Source organism: Lissotriton helveticus, chromosome 4_1 (assembly GCF_964261635.1).
Source record: "Lissotriton helveticus chromosome 4_1, aLisHel1.1, whole genome shotgun sequence".
Classification (NCBI taxonomy): Eukaryota; Metazoa; Chordata; class Amphibia; order Caudata; family Salamandridae; genus Lissotriton; species Lissotriton helveticus.
The window spans coordinates 165,284,501-165,300,551 of record NC_136063.1 but is presented as its reverse complement, the minus strand read 5'-3'; the positions used below and the strand labels follow the sequence as shown (position 1 = coordinate 165,300,551).

The following is a 16,051-nucleotide window of genomic DNA, read 5'->3' as shown; positions in this document are numbered from 1 at the left end:
TAAAAGTATGTTTAAAAAAAAAAAGACCATTTACTTGTTAATGGTGCTTTGTTGTGAATCTCCCGGCCCCCATAGAGCAGATTGTCTCGGAGTCCGGGCTGCTGTGGCTGACTCCGAGACTCTCTTTCAAAGGAATCGCTCCTAATTATCAGCAGTTATGCGCTAAGTGCCCTTAAAACTGGTGTCATCCCGCGACACACCCACCCTTTACAGGTGACACAGTACTGTGTCGGGACACACAGTTTGGAAAGCTCCGCTTTAGAATAACAGGTTTGTATGCATTTGACCAGCCTGCGTGCTATACCAGCCTTAGAGAGAGTCTGCCCTTTGTGTAGTTTAGAGAAAAAGACAAAGAGCTGTTGTGTCTTACAGAAGGGCTTTGTCCGGTCAATGTAATCCATAAACACTCTTTTGACATCTAATGTGCAAAGAGCTCCTTCTGCTACTGATTCTGGATGTGGGAAGAATAGAAGGTCTGTGGTTTGATTGAGGTGGAAGGTAGAGACCACCTTAGACAGGGAATAGGCGGGGGGTGTCCTGAGGACTACCCTATCATGGTGGACTTGAATAAAAAGACTCTTCTAGAGTAAGAGTCTGTATCTCACTAACACCCCTGAGAGAAGTGATGGCTAACAGGAAAGCCACCTTCCAAGAAAAAACTGTCTGGGACAAGAGTGAAGTGGTTCAAAAGGAGGGCCCATTAGTCTAGTGAGAACAATGTTGAGTTTCCACACAGAAGCGGGAGGCCCCATGGGTGAAATATTCTTTGAGCACTTCAATAAAGGCTTTGATAACGCACACTGGAAAGCGAAGTGTGTTCTCTGTTTTGGAGATAGGCAGCAACAGCAGCTAAGTGAAGTTTAATACAAGTAAAAGCAAGTCCTGACTTCTGCAAGTGAAGCAGGTAACAAACAATGTCTTTGACGGTTGCTTTGAGTTCAGAGGATCAATGTGTGTAGGGAGACAGTAGTCTAGGAGCCGTTTCTACTTGGTCCCATAGCAGGCTCTGTTGTAGGCCTGCGTACCCCTTTAAGAATGGTCATGCATTCGGCAGGTAGACAGAGGTACCCAAATTCTAGAATATCGGGAGTCAAATCAAAAGATTGAGCTTTTTGGGGTTGGGATACCTTGATTTTGGGAGAGAAGATCCGGCCAGTTAGGCAGCTTCTCATTAGGCACTAGAGAGAGGTTGAGAAGGGTGGTGAACCAGGGTTTTCTGGCCCAGGTCGGGGCTACTAAGATGAGAGTGAAAGATGTTTGACAAAGCTTCCGAACCATGACTGGAGGAAGTGAGAGAGGGGTAAAAGTGTGGATAAATATCCCTGACCAGTTCATCCATAGTGCATTGCCAATGGACTGTGGGTGTGGCAGTCTAGAGGCAAAGTTTGGGCATTTCGTGTTTTCGGTGGTGGTGAAGAAGTCTGTGAGGGAACATTCAACATTCGAAGTACGGAAGTAGGACTTGGGCGTGGAGTTCGCACTCATGGGTTTGTTGAAGCATCCTGCTGAGCAGGTCTGCAAGGTAGTTCCCGGGTATGTACTGTATGAGGAGATGGCCTCTGAGATGTATCACCCACCTCCAAACGCTATCAGCTAGGGCAGACAACTGCAGGGAGTGTGCGCCTTCCTGCTTCTGTAAGTAAAACATGACAATTGTGCTGTTTATCCGGACTAGAATTGCCCTGTGTTGATTGAGAGGAAGGATTGCCTGGAGGGCCATCTAGATTGCTAACAATTCCAGGTGGTTGATGTGCATATCTCTTAAGTCAGGGGTCCACACTCCTTGTTCTCGAAGGTGTGTTCCCCTTGAGCGAAGCATCTGTGGTGGTGTCATTTGCGGAACTGGGTCTAGGAAGGGTCAATCCTGCATTAGGTTGCTGGCATTCTAGCACTGCAGAGCAAAGAGTGCCATCCTAGATCAATACTAGATCCTCCCACTGACCCTCCACTTGGACCATTGTGCTGCTAGGCTAATCATTTTTAAAATGATGTAGGGATATATGGAGTAATCTGAAGTGCAGTACAGTGGATAATGTCATTTGAGAGGTCATCAATGATGTCATTTAACAAGTCATGATAGACGCAGCATGGTAGATTATAAGCAGTGCATCACAAGGTGAAAGTTATATTTAGTTCACTAAACAATAGCTGGCACACTTCAGTGGTTTGTTGGTTTTTAAACATTATCTCAATTCAATACCTAACTATTGAATTCCTAGGGGGTTTTACCATATGCTAAGAACTTAATATTTTAATGTCACTTTAATCTTTGTTTTTTCAGTTAATATATACATGTATGTATGTATATATTTAACTATGTAAAATGTGCATTGTATATTCAACAAATGTAAGGCATGTTTACTGATATTACTACATTTCTTAGCTGCCTTCATTACAATCGAGCATGGCAGTTATTTCCTGATACTAGATCAGGGAAAGGGATTTCATGGCAAATTGCCTACTATGGTAATCTTGTATCCTGATTATAGCTTGAAAAACACATTTGTTAATCCACGCCGTTGTTCGTTTTTGGTTCGCCTTTGTTTTTTTATATGGTGGGCACATTTACCAGCTTTCTGTTTTTACCTGGATTATGCCAAATATGTCTTGTTTGATCACATCTCCTCAGATACTTTACAGTCCTCTATAGTTCTTCACTTGGTTTCCTTGGCAAAACTTAACTCACGCTGTTGTTTATACAACTAACATTTTATAGTCACCACACCTCCATTATTTTTTTTCTCATCACCATCATTTAAGACGTGTATGAGCATGTTTTACATCTACAGTTTTCCATTTAATTTTTTAGACATAATTTTCCCTGACGAAGGGTTTGCCCGAAATGCATTGGGTTTGAACTACCATTTGATTTCGATGACCACTTTGTTGAAAGAATTTGAATTTAATTCCAAGATACAGTGTTTAATAAACACCATCCTAATGATCATCGCTGTTTATTATTATTGAATACTATTGGATTATCTCCCCTCCAGAGCCTGGCTGTGCAATCAGGGGACGTTACCCAAACGGATAACGCTTCTTAATTCCATTTGACTTCTACGTGGTTGATCAGACAGTGATACCTTGGTCGCAAGCAAAAATAGGCTACCCAGTTAATTTCGGTTTATCACATTGGTGTGCATCTACCACTACTCAAGCACATTACTTACAACCCACCGACACATATTGGTAAAAATAAGAGAGTTGCTCTGGTATATAGTGTAGCACAAGGCTCCATCCTTGCCCCTGCCTTTTTCAACATATACATGGAGCCCCTCGCTCTAGTTCTGAAAGACTTGTGTGTCACCATACAACAATATACAGGCAACAAACAACCTACTCAAACAGAGACAATTCCGTACTACACAATTATATCTTCAGAATTAAAACTTGGATGAACATCAATGTCTCAAGCCCAATGAGACAGAATTTCCACTGGTGAAATAGTGAAAGTAACAGCTGTTGGAACAAGTGCCAAAGTGTACAAAGGAGATAATACTCTTCTTTGGGTGGCATTGATAAAGACGTATTTCTTGGCATCACTGAGTACTAAGAAAAATCTTGTTAACTGGGTTGTTTATTTGATTGCAGAGGAGTTTGACGTTAATCATCAGCTGAAATAATTGTGACAGAAGGAAGAATTGGCTTTGATGGAGATGATGATGTTGACAAAATAGGCATCAATGTCAAACTTCCTTGGTGTCTGTGTCAAATGCTTCATTGGCAAACTTCTCAACGTTGAATGATGAGAATTTTTTTTGATGTTAATATATGCTTTGGCATCAAATGTTTTTTTGACAGCAAATTATGTATTTTTTTAATGCCTCTTCTTTTCACCACAGCAAAGACAATTCATAAACAGTGAAGGCATGTTGGAACACATGACTAATAATGCAAGCTTCCAGACTTCTATTTTTTTGTTCCTAGCATACATCCTCTAAAATCCACCAGAGCCAATCGTTTATAAAGGCCGCTTTACGCAGCAAGATAAGAGGTCACATTATTGTGGGAAAGGAAGAAAATTCAGGAGTTGCAGGCCTGGATATATCATACTTGAAAGTTGCTGGGTATTGAGAAACACTCCTTGTTACTGGAAAGGACATTAGAGAAGTGTGAGACTGAGTGGCTCCCCTCATGAAGTACTAGACAACGGAATGTAAGGAACTAGCGTGTGCTATGTATCGCAGAGTGCTCAGGATAAACCCACTCAATGAGCCTCGTCTGCCTTGGGTGAGTTAAATAAAGTGTTGTCTTCATGGCGTTCTGACAGGAATAGGGGCAGAGGGAAGAGGAGTGAGTGGGTGGCCTGGGTGTTAAGGCAATGTGTTTACTTTTGTCACACTGCTCTCACCAATCAAAAAAGCTCAAAATAAGGACTCATCATCCAAAACACCCCAAGACCTTGAAAAGCAATGAGGAATTAACCCTAATTATCCCTAAAGTAGAACAGATAGAAGAGGGTAATGCCAAACAAAATATTCTCTGATCAGAAAAGAGAGAAGTGCTGTAAATACTGGATGACACTCAGCTAGGAGAACTGTACATCATGCCAACATCCACAGACCAATCTTTCATCATGACATTTAGAACGTATGCTGTGGATAATTATCTTATAAGTCTTGAGGCCGATTCCCAGATCTGACTTAAGACAAAATCATAAACTTACTACTTTTGGTATTCACAGAAGGCATTTAGTAGTACTAAAGTTAGGATTTTGTCTTAAATCGGTCTTAAGTCTGTCCTAAGTTTGTCTTAAGTTTGTCTTAAGTTTGTCTTAAGTTTGTCTTAAGTCTGTCTTAAGTGTGTCTTAAGTGTGTCTTAAGTCTGTACTACGTTTGTCTTAAGTCTGTCCTACTACTTTTGGTATTCACAGAAGGCATTTAGTAGTAGTAAAGTGAGGATTTTTAGGACAGACTTAGGACAGATTTAAGACCGACATAAGAAAAACTTAGGACAGACTTAAGACAGACTTAAGACAGACGTAAGACAAAATCCTAACTTTACTACTACTAAATGCCTTTTTGAATACCAAAAGTAGTAATTTTTGGATTTTGTCTTAAGTTAGTTCTGTGAATCGGGCCCCTTGAGTAGAAACCCCTAATGTTCTGAAGAAACATGATTTATGGGTGTGGTGTCATGACTGGGAGAACCCAACGTACTCCTAATTCTCCAGTCAGAGAGAAGGTTGTTTCCGAACTGGCCTTCGAACAATAATTTTTTGCCTTGATAATGGAAGAGTGCTTCATTCTTGATTCTCGATCAAGAAAGTCTGACATTAAAGAGGGAGAAGTAATCAATGTAGTGGAAATTAGATTTTATAGACCCTTTCAATATAACTGGAAATCACTTTCCCCCCTCTTAATTCAAGCTGCCAAAACTCTGACAACTAGTTGGCTGGTAAATGCTCAGCAACATTTCCCAATCCAAGATCACTAGCTTTGGGAGAATGCATCAAGCTCTAGTACTTGCAATGTGACATTTATTTAACATTTGGAGACATCAAGTCCAGAAATAATCTAACCATATCTTCCCCAAAATATGCAAAAACTCTTCAGTCGACCATCACTGATTTGATGTAGATGAAGTTGAAGTGATCAACTCCAGAATCAACAATGCAGGTGATCTGCTTAAGGGCATTTCAGAAAAGGCATCTGTGGTAGACATCACTTAAAGGGGGTTCAGGAAGAGGGGGCCATCCATTTGTCACCGGGTGGCAGCACATGGAATTATATAGTATAAGGGAGTGTACACACACTTGTTGGGACATTAACATCTGGCCCAATGGGCTCTGCCCCCACCAGCCCCTGCCACGGTGGAACATAACCTAGGAGTGAAGTTTGACAGTTCTGACGCCTTTGCCTCCAAAGTAGCGAGTGTTCTCAGGGTTTGTTTTGGATTTTTGAAGAGCATAAACAAGCTCCTCTGTCTTCTTCCTACCCCCCAGCACAGAACAGTAATCCAGGCATTGATTACTTCAAGGCTGGAGTACGCCAATTTCCTGTACTTAGATCTGTCTACTGGCCTATCTCGTGTTGAGATTGCAGCTGGTGCAGAATGCGACGGCGCATCGTCTCTTAAAGATGCCTGGAAGGACTCACATCCAACCATACTTGAGAGCGCTTCACTGGCTACCCTTCAAAGAGTGGGTGAGGTTTAAAGGACTTATTATGACACATGAAGCCTTTTACCACTCGGCCCCAAATAGCTATCTAAAATATCAATATCTTGCAGCCAAAGATTGCAACGCCTTTCCACAGCAGTTGTGGGCTGCGGATGATATTTTGTTTGTTAAAAGATTGCCTAAAACTTGGCTTTTCAGTTCTGTGTGCTAAATTCTGCAATTTCAAGTATTTGTGTCCACTATAGCATCGGGTATTCTATGACTAGCTATTGCGCTCTATAAATCTCCCAAACATAAAGATAAACATACCTATTCCAGATCCTCATGGGCCTTCTAGAAGACTGGTGCAAAGAGGCACCCAAAGAGTCAACCAGTGATATGGATAATTATAGTAAATGTATATTCAGAATTTACTGTAGGCTATTGTTTGTGACCATCATACAACTTGCCTTTTTTTCGGGGTAAATCAATCAATCAGAGTACTTGTAAAGCGTGCTACTTACCCGTGAGGATCTCAAGGCGCTGAGGGGACGGGGGGGTGCTACTACTGTTCGAAGAGCCAGGTCTTGAGGAGTCTTCTAAAGGCGAGTAGGTCTTGGGTCTGCCGTATGTGGGTAGGGAGGGTGCTCGAGGTCTTGGCAGCGAGGTAGGAGAAGGATCTGCCGCCGTATGTCATACGTTGGATGCGGGGGACAGCGGCGAGAGCGAGTCTGGCGGAGCGGAGGTGGCGGGTGGGGGTGTGGAAGCTGTTCAGGTAGGCTGGTCCGGCATTATGGAGTGCTTTGTGTGCGTGGGTGAGGAGCTTGAAGGTGATTCTTTTGTCGACGGGGAGCCAATGTAGGTCTCTCAGGTGGGGGGTGATGTGGCTGCGGCGGGGGACGTAGACGATCAGTTGGACCGAGGCGTTTTGGATGCGTTGTAGTCGTTGTAGGTGTTTGACTGGGATTCCTGCGTAGAGAGCGTTGCCATAGTCCAGTCTGCTGCTGACAAGGACCTGTGTCACCGTTCTTCTTGTTTCGGTCGGGATCCACTTGTAGATCCAGCGGAGCATGCGGAGGGTGTTGTAGCAGGAGGAGGAGACAGCATTGACCTGCTTGGACATGGAGAGGTAAACACTCTATTTTAAAAAAGGGCATACACACGAAGAGGGTAGGAGCCACAATCACGATTTTCACAGCTCACCGAGGAACATTGGGGCTCATTCAGAAAGGCATTTAAGAATACGGGAGTAGTGCTCCTATGGAACGACGTTAAATACTATTAAAAGCCTTTATAAATCAATGCTAAAACATCAAAACTGGGAATATTACAGGAATAGTCATATTTATTGATGTTCAAGTAATACAAAAAGAGAGGGCTGTGTCTTTTTAGCACTTTTACAGATAGGCAGCCATTTCCGGCCGAATCACAGATGCATTTATGAGTATGGGGAGTAGTACGTTTGTACTACTTCACAAACTCAGAAATGCCATTGTGAATCGCGACCACTGACTGTATATTGTCATGGAAAAATACTTACTTGATTTCCAACATGTAAATGTATTGCGACTTATATAGCGCACGTATCACCCGAAGGTATCAAGGCGCTTGCTTAGGGAACCCATCCTGGTATTCCCCTGTGAGATACCCTGGCAGGGTATCCACAAGGTGAAAGCCAGGCATCCCGCAGCGAGGGGCCGTAGTGGAGATTAAGCAAGCTATTGCCCAGAGTCGCAGAGTGTGACCCCCGTGAGTCGAGTAGGCACCGGAGCGAGAATTGTCGAGTCCGTGGAATTTTGAGCCCGAGACCCGGCGAGGCGGGGAATTGAACCCTGGTCCACGGCCGATCTCAGCTTCCAGGTCTGCCGCCTCTAACCACTGAGCCACGCTTCTCCACTATGGTCTTCTCCACATGGTCTTCTTGTCTTCAATGCAGTTGGCAACATGTGGAAATATTTAACACAAAAAAACCACAGAAAATAAATAAGAGAGCACAGATTTCATTGAGAAGTGCTAACTTACCCTGGCTGTCGGCATCTTGTTGGCCTCAACATAGAAATGTGGCGTCCGCACCTCATACAGTGCTCCGTAGTCCAGTTCCTATGGGTTAAAATAACACATGACCTTAGAAATCCATTAGTGTACTGCCTGTTCATACAACACTTTACAGGCAAAAGTCTTCAGTACATTTTCTGGTAGACATATGACATCATCAAGTAACCCACCACTGATTTCCATTCCCCTTCATGTCCGCCCAGACCAATACAGCAATTAATGTTTGCGAATTTGAAAACGTTAGACTCTTGTGAGTACCTTTTAACTAGATAGAATTGGCTGAAAGATGCACAGTTACCCTCTATCCAGATTGACGACAAAGGAATTGGACGCACAGAAAACAATGGTAAAAAGGACTGATCCACAGATTTCAGCTTCAAGAAAGTTATCTACATTATTTTCCCTATAACAAATAGATGCTGGTTTAATTCCAAATGCCCAGTCGACCAATTGCTTGCTGCCTCCACTACAGAAGTTGTAAAGGTGCACTCAGAACAAACAAAGACTAAAATAAATGTATTCTAGAACTTTAGAAGTTTAGCATCCTACCTAGGGCATTTTTAGCCTCTACTGGGAACAATAAACTGCGCCTTCTGTTTCCCAAACTCGCACTAAAGTTCATGCAAATCTCTAGGCTTGAGTGTGATTAAAGAGGAATCAAAGCAGACTCAGATGGCTCATTGATATCAATGTCATACAGCTCTTTCAGCTCTAAGGAAATAGCCTCTCTGAAACTAATGGAGAACTTCTCCCCTTCTGACCAACGGAGTCCTTCTGTTCTCAGCAAAGATGTTTAAGAACACTGTCTTCTTTCTCGGTAGCAATCACCTTACCCAGCAGTGATCTTGCCAACAATTTCTAACTTCAAAATCCTCCCTTAACTCACTTGAACCTCTACTGTATCCTTTATGAACAACTGTTGTTGTTGTTACTTGACACTTGCACAGCATACATTATGACATTATTATAGCAACAATGCCCATTTTGGTACTCCGTTATAGGACTTGACAAACATTTCTTTCACAAAATGAAGAGTAGAACTTCATACTGCACTTCTGCTGTTTCTGGGTACTGCAAATAAATGTACAGACCTCTGAAGAATAGAAGCTCTGTCAGCCTTGCCATGATTCAAACCTGTGACCTGCGATGCTATGTAATGCAGCAGCAGGGGTTTCAATCACTGACCCATTCTGTTGGCAGTAAATGTAAATGGTGTCTCTAACTGATCTTTCAACCCGAAAACATTACTACCTCACTTTGTTGCACCACTGTAAGTCGTATGTAATGAATTCTAAACTATAATTTCACACTAGCTGCCTTCTTTAGAACCTTTTTTCACATTTCAGGTTTTACAACTCAACTCATCCATAAAATCATATAATATGCGATTACTTGGTTTCAAAAACGTGAAAAACAATTTCCACCAAACTAAAATACCATTGTTAAAATACCAAGTAGCAGCAGGTTGTCAACAAGATTAGAAAATATAGTCTGCTAAACCTTAAGCCCATCAATGTCTGCCAAAGGCATGCAAAGCTACTTTTCACACTAGGGCACTAATTCAGATGTCTGGCTGACAGCCACCGACAGGCAATCGGTGGTGGTCTGCCCGACATCCAGGGCATCGGTCTGACTGCCGGTTTACAATAACGGCAGTTGGAGCGATGATGTCGGGTTGGGAAAGACCGCCGCCTCCAACAGGCTCAAGAAGCCTGTCAAGGTGGCAGTCGGACACCTATCTCTACAATGAGGGTGGTGCCTACACAGGCACCGTTGGCTGTAGGGATTAGGCTGTCCCTTTCCGACTGCCTTTTCATGACAGTCCCACTGCCATGGAAAGGAAGCCAGAGAGGGACTTTGGAGGCCCCAAGCAGGGTTCCCATCCCCCCTGGGCCATATCGTGCCTGGCACAGGATGCTGCCCTTTTCCGGGCCACAGCAGAAGCAGCAGTAGAAAAAAGCAGTTATCGAATGCCATTACGGTGGTCTTATCGTAATATGGCGGTTGGGACCGCTGGCTCTTTGTCGAGTGGTCTCATTCCTGCTGCAATGGCGGTAAGGTGCTCATTTGAACACCATCATCATGAGGCACTAGGTTCCCAAAGGGAAAGAACGGTGACGCAAAACACGATGACTCAAATTCCTGGAGTGGCAGATGTTTACTAGAATTAGACTTCTCAGGAGCCAATGCAAAACGTCACACAACATGTAGACTGCAAAAGCTGGAGAGAAGTAGTGCTCTAAGCATGGTCCAAAGTTAGCGACTACACTGACTAAAGGAAAGTGGAATTTCAAATTTATCCAGAGCAGGCATACATGCTAGGCGAAGGAAGGGCAAGCTAGGCGAAGGAAGGGCAAGATGGAGTCAGCGTAAGCTTGTGTGCGCGGCCGCCACGCCACGCTAGCCACCGAACCCTCAGGTGATCGGCTACCTGCCCTGCGGATCGGTGATGCTGGGATCCCAGGTCCAAGTGTATCGAGTATCGAGGCGGCGAAGGTTGTTGCGGGACTTGCACGGAGCCACAGGACCGCTCGGGGCACTCGTTAGAGCGGTGGAGAGACGCGGCAGCAAAGAGACTTGCCACGCGGATCTGCTGGTTTTCTTCGCCAGACATAAAATATTTTCAACTAACAAGGTTTTCGTCTGCAGCGGCCGCAGGCTTAAGACACAGACCCCCGCTGAGCGCTCGGTGAAACGGATGGAGAGGGGCTGTTTTGAATGGTGGGATGTGTTCCTTTGGAGCTTCAGCGTCCTGGTGCTGGCGTATATAGTGTTATCGACGCTGTGTGGATTCTGGGGGCAGCACAGAGCATCGGAGGGAACAGGTTTCGGCAGTAGAACCAGAAAGATGAGTTCTCGTGGGAGCAAAAAAAGTTTAAAGGCGAAGACACCTATCGCGGGAAAGGATTCCTCAGCGGGAGATGACATCGGCAAGACCAAGTCCAAACAGGTCAGTCGGGATATTGGGGCAAAAAAAACACTGGTCAGACAGGGGCAGGGGCTTCTAGCAAAGACTCCAGAGACAATAAAGATGCTAGTTTGGCACACCCTCTTCCAGCCAAAATATTTCTAGTGGCTAAAAATCAGGCTGTCACTGCTAAAAATAGCATACAAAACACGCAATGCCTTAACAGAGCTGATGACTCCTCTCAACAGAACAGCGATATTGGTGACATTAATCAAATACCCACTGTTAGTCTGGATCCCAGTAATGCCCCTTCCAACCTGGAAGCTCTCCCCATCCTGATATGCAACCAGCAATGCCTAACAGAACCTTCTCTATCATTGCATACTTCAATTGAAGAACATGACTATATTCTTGGCCCCTCTAAGCCCCCCAACCCTCTCTTAACCACACTCCCTATCGAGGGTGAACCTCTAGAACCAGATGTAGGAAACATTGGTAACTCCCTATGTACTCCCTTTGAGAACCTGAACACCAGGGATCACCCCACAAAGACGGAAGCTGCCATTCGAAATTTGGAAGTTCCTCCTGGCTCTACTGCCCCTTGGACCCCAGAAATTGGTCAGGAGGCCTTTTACTCGGTATCAGACAGTACTCCGAGTTCTTCAGGGGAAGGGGAAACAGAAGAAGAAGATGAAGGCAATACTAACAGTACTAGCGAAGAGGAAAGCGAGGCTTCCCGTGATAAAACTGGTACAATCGTCCGCCCCAAAAAACCAAGGAATAAGGCCAAACGAAGGAGTCAGCTTAAATGGGATTATTCGGACTCACAGATGTCTTATCACCTAGATGAAGATGAGCCGACCATGTCAGACTCCCTATCACAAGAGAAGACTGCAAGCCAAGACTAATGAGACATTGGAACCCTCACTCACCGCCATACTTACCTCGATTAAAGACTTCCAGGAGGAGGTGAGAGGTGAAAATCGGGCAGCTAAAAACGCAGCCAAAAAACTATAGGGTGGTCTCTGACGGCTGAACAAGACCTGCACAGACATTAGCGAGAGAGTGGGCATGGTCGAGGCCAGGACTAAACATTTGGAGACTGAAGCAGTGGCAACCAAACAGGTCACTGACTCCAACTCTGCTTGCCTCATGGATTTAATGGTAAAAATTGAAGAAAATGAAAATCGGCAACGTCGAAATAACCTGCGCCTGCTGAGGATTCCAGAAGGAAAGGAGGGGGAAGACCCTAGACAGTTCATTGTCAAGCTACTGCAAGATTCTTTCCCAGAACATTCTGAATGGGATTGGGACCGCGAAGTGCAGCTAGCTCACTTTTTCCTGAAAAAGCAATACTTTGGCAACTTTCTCTTGAGACAATTGGTATACGACAAGGCTCGCCCCAACTCAAAAATTGGGGCTCATGGGATTACCCCCGGGGGGCGGGGGGTGGGAGGGGTGGGTAGGGTTACAAAGGGCACACACAGGTACTTACTATACACATCAGATTTTATTGACTAGTTTTTGTTTCTTTTTTTTTTAACCCAGATGGGCACTGCTATACCCTTTAGATGGCTATGCTAGATCCACTACGCATTGTCTCAGTCAACGTTTGTGGCTTGAACGATGCATCAAAAAGACAAAAAGTGGCCATGGGCTTGCGAACACTTGGGGGAAACATCATATGTTTACAGGAAACCCATGTAGAGCAGTCCCAAATACATCTGCTAAATACATTAGGGTTTAAAGTAGTGGGCGCCACTACGCAAGGAGCCAAAACAAAGGGGGTTGGAATCTTAACTGACAGAAAATTTGCTATCAGCACGAACCAAATCAGATCTATTAGGAAGGTGGGCCATCACTCCGATTCAACTCCCTAATAACATCTCTTTTACTCTTTGCTCACTATACGGGAGTAATGCTGATGACCCCGGGGCCATTAACCAAGTTTCCAGCGAATTAGCACACTGGCCCACCCCGATAGTTGTATGTGTGGATTTTAATATACACCTATCTGGTCATTTGGATGCTAACACAACCTGGAGGTATAAAGGAAGGAAACCCCAAGTCTTTCAAGCTCTAACTAACCTTATACAAACTCACGGACTGAAAGATAGCTGGGCGAGCAAAAACCCTTCACTACCTGGGTACACTTTTTACTCGGCCCCGCACCAAGTATTGGTTAGACTAGATTATTTTTTTGTTTCTGCATCAATAGCCACCAGTTTTACTATAGATATCGCACCCCGTTTTATGTCCGATCATAACCCTATCATTCTTACCATAAGGGAGTTTGGGCAATCTAGAGAGGCTTCTAGATGGAGCTTTGAGAAAGCGTTATTGTACGATCCTAGCTATATCAATCACATGCCAGGATGGATTCAGGAGTTCCTGGAGATAAATATTGGCTCCGCCTCCCAAATGACAGTCTGGGACACCCTAAAGGCAGGGATTAGAGGCGAGACCCTTAGGTTCTCTGTCCAAAAAAATAGTGCGGAAAAAGCCCAGGTCAAAGATCTCCAAGAAAAACTAAGAAAAATAGAAATGAAGCTAACCCAAACAATTCATGCAGGGCTAGATTGTCAGCCAGATCAGCAAGAAGCAATTTTGGCTAGGGCGGAAATAGGGGCGGTGTTCATGGGAAAAATTGTGGCTACGTGGGCAGCGGCAAGGGAGAAGGCATATGAGTGCAGTGACAGTATTGGACATGACTTAGCTGTTAGGACGAGACAACAAACTACCTCTAGTGAAATTCACAAAATCAGACTTTCTTCAGGCATCGAGGTTACTGATCCTAGCTGTATTCGGCATGAGTTCCAGGAGTTTTATGCTAAGCTATATAAGGAAGAAAATTGCTGCATGGCTGATGTTCTAGACAGAGAGATTCTTTAATATCTCAGTGAGGTCGAACTAAGCAAGCTTAGCCTAGAAGATAGTGAATTACTAGACCTCACCCCTACATGGGAAGAAATCCTGGATGCCCTCAAGAGCCTCCCTGACGGGAAAGCTTCTGGCCCTGATGGCATTCCCGTCGAATTTTTTAAAATCTTTGCCGACCAAATCAAGGTCATATTTTCAGAGGTAATTATTTCCATCTTCAGCGGCGTCTCACCTCCAGCCTCCTGGTCTAGTGCTAGAATTTCTATCTTTCCAAAAAAGGATAAATCTCCATTAGATATGAGCTCTTACAGACCAATAACCCTTATCAACTGCGACTTTAAAATATTCTCCAAGGTATTAGCCTCTAGAATATCTCGAGTAGTGGAACCCCTTGTTTCAAAATGGCAACATGGTTTTATACCTAAGAAAGGGACCACTGAACATGTCCGGAGAGTTATCACTCTGTTTGATGCTGCCCAGGTAGCCGGAGACCCGATGTCACTGATATTACTCGACGCCGAAAAGGCCTTTGACCGGGTCTCATGGCGATTTCTTTGGAGGGTAATGGACAGTATGGGGTTCGGGGGCAGGTTCACGCAGGCGACGCAGGCACTCTATCACAATCCAACTGCTAGTGTCGTCAAAAATGGACACCTGACGGAGCCCTTTAAAATCTCACGAGGCACCAGGCAGGGCTGCCCCTGCTCCTCGTTACTGTTCGCTCTCTACCTAGACCCCCTTATCAAACAAATAGAGAAAAATCACAACATTTCTCCAGTAACATATTTTCAAAACAGCTGTAAAATCATGGCTTATGCTGACAATCTCGCCATCACTACTCCAGACCCTGCCAATTCCACACGGGCACACAAATTCGGGATATTATCTGGGTATGCCCTAAATAAAAGCAAAACACAGATACTAGTAAATAACAAAATCACTTGGCTGACGCTAGAGTGGTACCAAAGGCCAAATACCTGGGCGTACTAGTATCACCTAGACTGGAGGAAATAGTCGCAGCTAACCTGGCCCCCCTTGCTGTTCAGACGAAGAGGGCATTAAAACAAATCGATAATCTACATCTAACGCTGGTTGGCAGGTGCAACGCCATTAAAATGACTTATTTTCCCAAGTTACTTTATTTGTTTCGCTGTATTCCTCTTGAGTTTAGTAAAAAAGATTTACTTAAATTCCAACAAATTTTTACCCAATTCATTTGGGCATACGCTCAGCCCAGACGTGCATTAAAACATCTTACGTTACTGAAAGACAGAGGGGGATGGGCTTTTCCCAACATCATCCTATACTACTGGGCGGCAGTCCTTCAATACAGTTCAGTTCTACTAAGAGAATCCACCTTTGGAGCTGAACTGTCTCTACCCTCACCCTTCCGGTCCTTGCTAGGGGAACAATATTGGGGCTGTTTAGTTCGAGAAACAGCCTATGGATATTACAATCGTGTTAAATTTAAGACGCTAATGAATTCTTATAAAGTTTTTCGCCACGTCCGGAGAATTTTTGGAATGGGTAGATACAACTTTTACTCCCCTATAATCAATAACAACAACCTACCTGCTATATTTAGTTCATCCTATCTATCCGAGTGGCACAGAGCAGGGATAACACAACTAGGGGACCTTATAACAACCAGGGGGATTGAGTCCTTTTCAACCTTACAGACTAGATTTAAACTAAAAAGTCAAGACCTATTTAAATGCATGGCTATTTATGACTACCTTGCCAGGAAAGTGGGAGGAGCCAACGGATTTGTTGAGGCTGAGCTTATGAACACTCTCCGGAATATCACCACTGCTCGTATTGGAAGTATTTACCAATTAATAAATAAGGAAACCCCTGACGATTTAGAAACTATTGCTTTTAAATGGCATACCAAACTTGATTCCCCTCAAAGTATATTTTACAACTCCCTGCAGCTATCACAGCAAATCCTTATTTCTGCCAAACTACAAGCACAACATTTTAAAACTATATTTTTTTTGTATATGACACCTAGCAAAATCATTAAATGGGGATCTGGGAGAGGAACATTATGCCCACGCTGCTCTGAGGTAGGGGCGGACTCTATACACATATTCGCAACATGCCCA

The 16,051-nt window shown here is 44.0% G+C and overlaps 1 protein-coding gene across 1 annotated transcript in view; it reads right to left on the bottom strand.

The window, feature by feature from the left end:
* Positions 1-16,051, bottom strand: part of LOC144828457 (1-phosphatidylinositol 4,5-bisphosphate phosphodiesterase gamma-1-like) — a 617,664-nt gene that overhangs the window by 120,122 nt on the left and 481,491 nt on the right. Inside the window, exon 21 of the mRNA XM_078686634.1 lies at positions 8,123-8,200. Coding sequence (XP_078542760.1) covers positions 8,123-8,200 — 78 coding nt within the window. The remainder of the gene's footprint in view (positions 1-8,122; positions 8,201-16,051) is intronic.